Here is a 10,088-nt window from a genome sequence, read left to right on the forward strand (position 1 = left end):
TCTGCCTAAGTAAAATGTGTTTCCCCATTTACAAAGTGGTTACCTGAGTCTGGCTCTAACACTAAAAGCAGATATCCATTTACCAGTAGTTAGTGTCTGGTGTATTTAAAAGTGAAAGTACATCTTCCATGATGCTCAAGGTATTCACAGATACTTTTGACCAAGATATTCACAGATACTTTTGACAAAAATACCTAAAACAAAGGTACATTCATATAGAGAAGGGCAACTGCACATTTCTTGATAGCATGGATATCAAGGCTTTTATTTAAGCAATATTCAGGAAGGGAAGCATATTTTATACATATATGCATATATATATATGCACATATACACACTGCAATTTAGTAACAGTAAATACACCTTCAAGCACTGAAATTTAAGCAAGGCCTCTAGAAGATTAACTATAGCCTGAGGTTCTGCTGAAATTATACGCACACTGAATATACCAGTGAAGTAGGATTGCTACTATTTGATTTTCAATGGAGCTGACTGTTGATGTGATTTGAGTGTCCTTTATGGTATCAAAAACATAATAAAGTATTACTAGATGAATGTTTACTAGCTAATATACATATATTGCATATTGTATCAAGTCTGGCTGAGCTGATTTTCCCATAGCATCCCTCCTGGTGCAGAGCTTTTGTGTTGGGAGTTAGAAGGGCGTTGGTAACACCCATGTTGTGACTACCACTGAGCAGTGCTCACACAGCACCAAGGCTCTTTCTAACATTCCCCCCACAAGGGGATGGGGGGGCAGGAGCTTGGGGGGCAATGTAACCACAACAGCTCACCTGAACTGACCAAAAGGATATTCCATACCATATGATGTCAGCTCAACGACAAAGCCAGTACAAGGGAGGAGGAGGAGGAGGAGCTACTCCTCAGTCCTCTGGAGCAACCGCTACGTGTTTTGGAGTCCTGCTTCCCAGGCAAGGCCAGACATCACCTGGGGATGGGAACTAGATAATAAGTCTTTGTTTTTTTCTCTTTGCTTCCACATGTGGCATTGCTTGGCTTTTGCTCTCTAATTAAACTGCCCTTGTTTTTACATACGAAGCTTTTGTCTCTATCTTATTTTCCTTTCCCCTTTTGCTCTGTGGAGGAAGGAGAAGAAAGGGGGAGGGTGATAGAGTGGCTTGGTGGGCATCACTTGCTCAGCCAGGTTAACCCACCACACATATACACACAGAGACATACTTCATCTGAAAATGTATTTTGAAAATATTCCAGATCTTTTGTATGATTTAACATAGTTATTTCAGTACTGCATAAAAATACTGCATCAGCTAGATAGATACCAATGCCTACACACAAGCTCCAAGACTTTGCAAATGCAAACTCTAGTCTGCCTTTAAACAAAATTCTCTGCACTGATTCCCTTGATCTAGGGACCTCCTGTGAAACAATGCTATTGTCAATAAGAAAAGAACCCAGTCGATCATAGCCAGGACTGAATACGCAAGATGGGATTTTTGCTTCTCTGCAGAACAGCAGCTGAACTTACTACTTATCAGAATGGAAATCTTCCTGGGAAGCCTCTGTAAAGTGAAGCAAATCCAACAAGACTCAAAAGGTGAAGCAAGTTGATGCTTAGCAGCAAGCTCTATAGAACTTACACATCAGCTGGTCCCCACTAACAGCTTCAGCTCACGTATGCCATGGCCATACTTTCCAAAACAGCATTTACTGACTCCTATTCAAGTATCCTTTCAGAAAATCGGCTGTTATGCCAACAAATTGTTGAGCTCAACATAAGCATGGGTATTTTAACCTTTCTTTTTTCTCCCAGCCTCTACAAGTTCCAACATCCATTAAAAGAAACTACAGGAACAACTTTTATGAGACTATCTCAGAACTTCGTTTTCAATCATGTTATAGATGCTGAATTTCTGCGTGCTTCAGCTGAAAAATGAAAGGTAATTTATCAGATGCTTTCCATCTGGAAGCTAATGGAATCAGTTCTTCTGGTGAAACAGGTTAACCAAGCTATTCTATACTATTCTGCTCTTCCTATATCATCCCTCTCAAAACACTAAAGAGTTCTAAATTCCAAAGGCAATCCTTGGACCACTGTCAAAATTGGCTTGTTGATTGAACTATGGATATATGAAAGCAAAATTAGGACAAAAAAAGATTTTGTGAAAAGCAGCATCAGAGAAAACATATTTCACATACATTTAACACAAGCTTGTCACAAGTGCATAACTGCAAACAAAAATGTAATTTACCTATAACTACATCATGGCCATCAACCAGGCCTGCAGAGAACAGCTCCTGAGAAACTCCATCTGCTGTGTCTGTCCAAAAGGTGAAAGGAATAAGTGTGAGAGCCCACAAAAACAACAAAAAGTATCAGATGCAATTTAACCAAAATACAGTTTACTACCAAAACACCCACGGAGGCAGGCTTGAATTTAAAATTATATTTAATTAGGAGGAAAAAAGATAATTATCTTATCAGCTTCTGCACAGCAAATCACATGAGATGATGATTTGATTGATTGCAAACCCCCTACAGACCTTCTCTGGCCACTAACATTTCTCCTCTATTACCTAACTACATACTCCTACATAGTTTACAAATTTGGTAACTTCACAACCAAGAAAACAAACTATGGTTTGATGTGATTTTCTCCGTTTTCTTTATCCCCTCCATTGTTCTGCATATCTAGACAGACGCATGCCATACAGGCTTTCTTGTTTGTTACTAGTGGGACAAAGAAGTTACAAGAATAGTCATTATTTCGAGCTTTGGGCTTAAAATAGCTTCTGACCACCGTGATACAGGAAATTCAGAGCTTTGGATTGCTTTTCCATCAATTCCTCTACCCAAGTGGGTTAATTCCTGAGTCCCTGTGACTAGTACTTGCTTCTGGATTAAAGCCTTCAGAAGGCTTAGAGGTAATATGGCCCCAACACCAAATAAATGAATGGAGTGCGTACTTTGAGGCAGTTACACAAAGTTGCATCGTTTCCTCAAGAAACACAAGCAGGTGAAAAACAATATAGCTGATATTTCTGCAGAGCTCTGATGATGAAAACCATAGCTGCCTTGTGGATGCTTCAGGGACTGACTGCTAGGAACAGTCCTGGTATGTCATATCCTCTATTTTTTTGATGAAGTAAGAATTCTGAAATGGTTTGTGCAACTGCTTAGAGAGTATTTAAGTAATATTTTTCTGAGAAGTGACTAAACCAGGATGCTCTGTGCCCAATTAAGTAAGAGCTGTCTTTAGTTATCACTAGTTGCCAAAATCAATGACAAATGCGGGTAGACAACAGAGTAGATCCATGCACAGAACTACTGCACATGAAAAATACTGTGATTTACAGGAAAAGAGACACTTCTTCCAATTCGGATTTATTTTTAGGTGGAAGGCCTTTGAAGGCTATTCTAACTATAGAGAATACTGATTTCTGAGGAATATGAAATCTGTTCACAGTTCAAATGATTGCTATTTAACAAGGTTGATACTGTCTTACTCAATGTATCAGCCTCCTATCCATTTTATCCCAGTAATATTGGGTGTTCACGAAACAAAACTTTACAAGTTCTTAAAACTCTTAGCACTGGAAAGCCAACACAGTTTTACAAGCATGCAGGAGAGTTTAAAGTTTCAGTGCCAGAATTTCTTTGTGGTGATGATACCAAAGCTAGAGATGCAACTCAACTTTCAGTTGAAGACAGCATTAGAAAAATGGCATGCACTTCATACTTGTTAACAGAACTTCTTTTATTGGAAAGGGGAAAAAAACTCAAGTATTATCACCATTGCCACATATATTTTTATGGCTACTATAGTCTGTTTCCTGCAATGTTTTCCAAATGTGAAAATGAAAATTCCAAAGCTGTAACTACTGCTATGCAAGATCTTATATACTGCATAGATCATTTCAATAAAACATGAAATTGATAAAATATACTGTCAATCAAGTCTTCAAATACATACTAGGTACTATGCAACCTTGCCACTTGAATTTATTTATTTATCATTTACCTGCTAGTCTTGTTCAAGTCAAGTTCAATATAAAGCTCTGCACAGTAGGAAACATTCCAGAGTGGTAGTTTGTATTAACCACACACAGTAAACAATTTCTGAAACACCTTTTTGAACAGTAAGAAAATAATTCAATCGAAGAAGCCTTACCTCTGCCTGGAGTAAACTCAAACCGTATGTCATTAAGTTCTTTCCTGGAGTTCCTGAAAAACATTCAGGGTATACATTAAAATGTAATGAAGAACAGAACAACTATTCAGTTCCACAAGGAATACCTATGGCACTGACAATCGCATTTTTTAGTGTCAATTTCCTCATCTGCTCTCCCAAAGTGCCCACACTGGAAGACTCCACCACATTTTCATGGGAAAAACTAACAGAAAGATAGGCTCAAGCTGAAAGATACCTTTGATAACCTGAAGGGTAAGATAAGGTCTTCTGATAAATATTTTGCTTTTCATCTTCAAAAGATACTCTGCCCTACTGACTCTAGTAGTGCCTGAATCACATGTATTACTCCTTCCTCACCAAGAGTAACAAAATCCTGAGATCACATGTATACACAGATGCTTGTTTAAGAGACAAAATATCTAACCAACCTTATATGCAGAAAAGCAGTGTTTGATGCAGTGTTTATAAAGTTGTTTTGAAATAAGTAGCTTCTTTTAGCGATCACCGTTGTCTCAGCAGTTCCATCTACACATCAAATAAGCAGCAGAGTGTGAAAGCCAAAAATTTTCTACCTTGCCACGAAGAGTGCTTTAACCAGTCCATGACAGTCAGACCATGCATGACCAGTGCATGACAGTCAGAAGGGACTTAACATCTACATTAAAGAATCCCTTTACAATCTCATACTGTGCTCTAAACCTCTATTCCTTGCAGGTTTCCTGCTTCCGTTTGTCAATAATTATTACTTTTCAAAAATATATTTTGGAGGTTTTTAAACCCGCTAGTTTTGCCCAGGAAGAAAACACCCCCAGTGGGACCCCAGTAGTACCGCCCAGGGTGGTCTGCAGCAAAGAGGACAGTGGTGGTTAAAGGAGGGGTGGGCAACGATCGCTTTCTTCCAAAATAAAAGGTTTTAATAACATGAAAATAACAAACAAAAACACCTGAGGCAGGCACTGAAACAGCACCCACCCCAGGGGGGGAAGTGAAAGAGCATGTGGCCTTGGGGCCAGGGGTTTTTAACAGGCTGGTAGGTGGGTTTACAAAAAGCATTGTCCTGTAAGGATACAGAGATGCAATACCTACAGGTCAGGGGTCCAGTGGGTGTTAGGGGATCGGTCTTGTGGTGGCTAAGCCAACCACGACCTGGGAAAGATGGAAAATTCTGGATGTGTGCCCATGTTTGGGGACAAAGAGGCAACAGAAACCTCTGTCTCCAGGAGGCGCACTGCAACAAATAATTTGTACCATCAATAAAACATTAGCCTCTTTGCAAAATAGACGTCCATCTCATTCTTGGAAATGACAAGCCAACTGAGCATAGGGATGAACTTAATTCCTGTAGCACACTCTTTTTCCAACGAATAGCTCAATCCACTTGAAAAGCTAACATCAACAGAATGTGTTTTGCAGTTCATTATTCTCCTCAGCAAGGAAACTATCTGCAAACTGTTATTTCAGCATACCAGCCCATGCAGTCTTGCTGTGGGAAATCCAACAGGCAGGCAGAGTCAGCTGTGACTTAACAGCTATTATCACTTGCTAAATACTTATAAAAACATTAGAGTTGAAAAACAGCAAATGCAGGAAAACAAAACCCAAAATTATTGGCAACAGAGACAAAAGCAAGATAGCAAACCCTGAAAAATAAGTATGCCACATGCAGTGCTTAAAATGAAAAGTACTCATTTACTGAATATACTGAATGTTTCAAGGGTGGAGGATTTTCAGATTCTCAAAATTCTACTCTAAATAAAGAACTACAGGAGTTTAAAATAACTACTATAAAGCTGCAGATAATGCAGCTAGCCAGGTACAGATTTACAAGGCTCATTTACTTCTGTTGTAGAAATCTGCTGCTATTCTATGGAATATTGCACTGTCTATTTTTATTCCACAAAGAATTACTATGAATCTCAGCCCTTTCCTTTATTCCCATCTCCTAGAAAAAAAAAGATGGCTTTTGATTTATAAATAAAATCAACATACAACTCACTTCTGAGTTCCCTTTTTACAACCTACTTCCCTTTGCTGAAATTTATTGTATCTAACAAATTTTTAAAACTGCTGCTTTCCAAAAAGGGGAAGTTGCACAGAAATTTAGCATTCCTCTTAAATAAGATATGCTTTGACTGAATCTGGGATGCAGCTCAGACTTAGATACTCACTTCCTGCACACTTTTGAAGAAGCAAATCAAGTGAATAAAAACTTTATCATACACCTTAGCAGAGGTAAACCAGAAAGTTTTGCTTCTTCTTAGCAGCTATACTGAATTGCCTACCTTTTTTTTCCACATAGTCAAACACTATATTGCTGAATTAAAATAGGAAATCATGTTTATGTAACGATGCAACTGTAAACTGGAGACATTAAATGTGATCATTTATTTAATTTGTCTTTTAATTTTTATCTATCATGTAAGTGAGATTCAAGAAAATTAAATATCTTGGAATTAAACTCAAGCTCTAAATCATGCTAGGATAACTTGACTGTGTACCAAGCAGATTTTCATTCTTTTTTACTACTACTATTTTTTGTTTCCACAAATTTATCCACTACTTCTTATGCAGAGTTATCTGAAACATCAGCTCCTATTTCTCACAAGCTTCAGCATCTTCCATATAGCCCTTAGGGAGAGCCTGTATTCCTGGATGAGATGTATCTTACCACAGCTAAGTAACTCCATATTCTTCTTTCCCAAAATAAAATAAAAAAAAATCTCAAATAAGGTAAGCTAAAAGAAGGGTGTGTGTACACATGCAAGAATACACAGGTTTTGCCTCTGCATCACTTTCCAGCTTTTCAGACTTTAGATATTTGATCATCACATGTGCTTTGTTTGCAAGGATACAGGCAGCTGAGCATGCAAGAATGTAGGTGGTAATGCAATGGCAAACAACAAAGCTGACCTGTGAAACAGTGCAGATATATACCACACAGAAACCAAATGATTTATGGCTTTTGATTGATTACAGCAGAAACAAGATTCCCTGATTTTTTTTTCCATTCTCCTGTTTTAGATGGAGTTAGAAACTGTAAATCACAGGCAATTCTTCATTGCCACCCGCTCCATCACTACATCATGTAGAGAGCAAGCACTGTCTAGACTACACTACAGGCACAATAGACATCCATGCTTTCAATCAAGTCACTTACTTCTGTTGGCATTTCACAAATACATTCCCTTACATGAAACATTATTTATTTTCTTAATCACATGCTCCTTTTTAATTCAACTGTTGAATCATTATTTCTCATCCCTCCAATGGAAAAGCAATCCAAGAATCTTACTTCTTGTTATCCCCATTCATCTCCACTTGCATATGTAAAAGCACATTGCTTTACACCAACACTACCCATCTTGGTTGCTAACCATTCTTTTCATTAGTATATCATTTTTGTGTGTGGTTATCCAGCACTGACAAGACACAGGACTATTCTCTACTATTTCTATGGACTACAGGTGGAAGCAGCAAAAGATAGAGCTCTCCTAGAGCAATGAGCTTATTATTATGCCTCTCTTATTATGCCATTTCCTCACCACTGAACCTATTTTAAACAGACTCCAACATAGTGATTTGGCCTGGCGCACATTCTACCTTCTCTTACATGTACATTTCCATATTTCTGCATGATTAAAGTTATATGTATGTGCATATATATGAAAGAAGATATATACCTATATCCATATATATATATGTTCTATCTGTATAGAAGATACATCTAGATAGAAGAGGGAAGGTGTATCTCTATATATGCATCTTCCTTTTTTCATCCTCTTTATTCTGAGCTCTAGTTGAACATGGAGGACATTACCAGTCAAGGAGAAGTAAGTGAAAACATTTAAAAACCAAACCCAGTGCTATTCTTTACGGTATGGTCAACAAAATACAAGCTCTGCCCAGGCTAGGGTCCTTGGTTTGCCTATGTAGGGAGGTAGTCGAAAGGCCAGAGTGCCTGCACCATTTTTTTGCCTGGAAAAGTGACACTCCCTGCACTTTCATGGCCTGACCAGCATTGAGGTGGGCCATGGTCCAATTAACTAAATTATAAGCAAGTACACATTCTCTGAAGAAAGCCAGAAGAGCACCTTTTTCCTTCCCTCCACTTTTCAGATCATGACCAGTTATAACTCAGCAACAGAACTAATCTGCATGTTAAAAAAAAAAAAAAAAAAAAGATAAAACCAAACTACATCAAATGTACACGCCTTTAAAATTGAGACATTTGTCCATAGCTACTTTTGTCAACAGCAGAATATGTACTCTTTTCTGGAACCAGAACTAAATTAGTCTTCAACTAAAACTGTAGAAACTTCATTATGAAGTTTCACATGGCACTCTTCACACCAACCAGCCCTTCCCCTCTCCATACTCCTACAAGCCTTATTCCCACCAGAACAAAATTTTCCCCGCCATTAGGGATGGGTGACATTGGGCAAGTCTATGCCACTGTGCTTTAACAAAAAACAGACACAGAAAATGAACATCATACTTATCACACTTGTACGAAATTTCGGTCTCACAGATGCTCCTCCTCTCCAAAACTTGAACTGCATTGAAACTAGTTTGCCATGGAGGCAAACTAAGTTGCAATGAAAAAACAAGACAGCATAGCTTAAGAAGCAAAGGCAAGCAGTGTGGTATTTGCACCACCTCTCTGCAGCTGCTGGTGTAATTAAACCCTCAGACTCATTTACATGACTTGCTCACTTAAACTGCAGAGAAAGCAGGAGTACACATCAAAATAGAGTGGACTAATCAGGTAGGTTGTACATGCTATGTATTCATCCAATTTTCATGCTACTTCTTGGAGACGATCTTTTTGCATGTGCAATGCAAAAAATGTAATTGAAGGAAAACTGCAGAACACAAGGGTTTGGCATTTTTTTTTAAAAGAAATTTTGCATGCCTTTTTTTTCTTGCTATTTAAATGCCGGAGAGATAAATGTTATTTGGCATGCCAAACGTTATTCAAATTCAAAAGGTCATCTTCCTTCTCACAATAACTTGTCACCCATTTCACTTTCACATGCTCAAGGCATAATGCACAAGTTAAATGTGGTTTCTGCTGTAACCTAGTTTTTAGAGTGTTTGTTTATTCCACAAGTGTATTTTTCAGTCAATGCCCTATATTACACGTGCAGAAAACTTGTCACAGTATTAATGAAAGAGATGGAGACAGCACCACTACATGAAAATGACTGTGAGTTTACTTTTTCAGTGGGTAATAATTTACTGACTTTTTTTTAAGGTAGAATTTATTTTGTGGCAAGCTCTGGAGCTTGATGAAAGAAAAATCCTGATTGGGTGATGCAGTACCCCTTTTTAAGTACTGTCTATTAAATAACTGTATCGAAGATATGTAGTACCTGTTTCTAATCTCCATTTTGATGAATTAAAACCTTTTTTTCCAACTGTATTTACAGAACACAGATAAGATATACAAACAAGTGAAAAGCAAAGTGGCACTTTACTTTCAGTATTGCAAAGATGCCGGAATAGAATCTTTGAAAGAGAATGTATCCATTGGTCCTAAATTCGAGGTCTGGCCTGGCTTCTAAATTTTCTGCCCTTTTCCTTTCCTTGCCTTGTAATTTTCTTATGCTTCAGCTGTGGGAATTTATGCATTTAGCTATGGCAGGGAAAGTAAGACCCCTCTCCAACACCATTAAAAATTCATTCAAGTTCACTTCTTCCTAACATTCCCCCTCCCCCACTTTTTTTTGCTGAAGTCCTGGTACTTTGCACACAGCAGAACCAAAGCAGTAATAATAGGAAATTTGTTTATTACAGTAATTTTCTGACTCAGAACTTTAAAGCTCCTGTGGGAACACATAAACACAACAGAAAAGAGTATTTACTGTAAAGAAGCATTAGCCTCCTGAGGATTCACCGCATGTTTATGTCAATCTC

General features: G+C 38.0%; 1 protein-coding gene across 1 annotated transcript in view; it reads right to left on the reverse strand.

The window, feature by feature from the left end:
- LOC103776254 (STE20/SPS1-related proline-alanine-rich protein kinase-like) overlaps positions 1-10,088 on the reverse strand; it is a 41,507-nt gene that overhangs the window by 15,879 nt on the left and 15,540 nt on the right. Inside the window, exons 4-5 of the mRNA XM_008943753.1 lie at positions 4,152-4,204; positions 2,232-2,300 (exon numbers count right to left, since the gene is read on the reverse strand). Coding sequence (XP_008942001.1) covers positions 2,232-2,300; positions 4,152-4,204 — 122 coding nt within the window. The remainder of the gene's footprint in view (positions 1-2,231; positions 2,301-4,151; positions 4,205-10,088) is intronic.

This window comes from Merops nubicus, unplaced genomic scaffold (genome assembly GCF_000691845.1).
Source record: "Merops nubicus isolate BGI_N331 unplaced genomic scaffold, ASM69184v1 scaffold2967, whole genome shotgun sequence".
In the NCBI taxonomy this organism is placed as follows: Eukaryota; Metazoa; Chordata; class Aves; order Coraciiformes; family Meropidae; genus Merops; species Merops nubicus.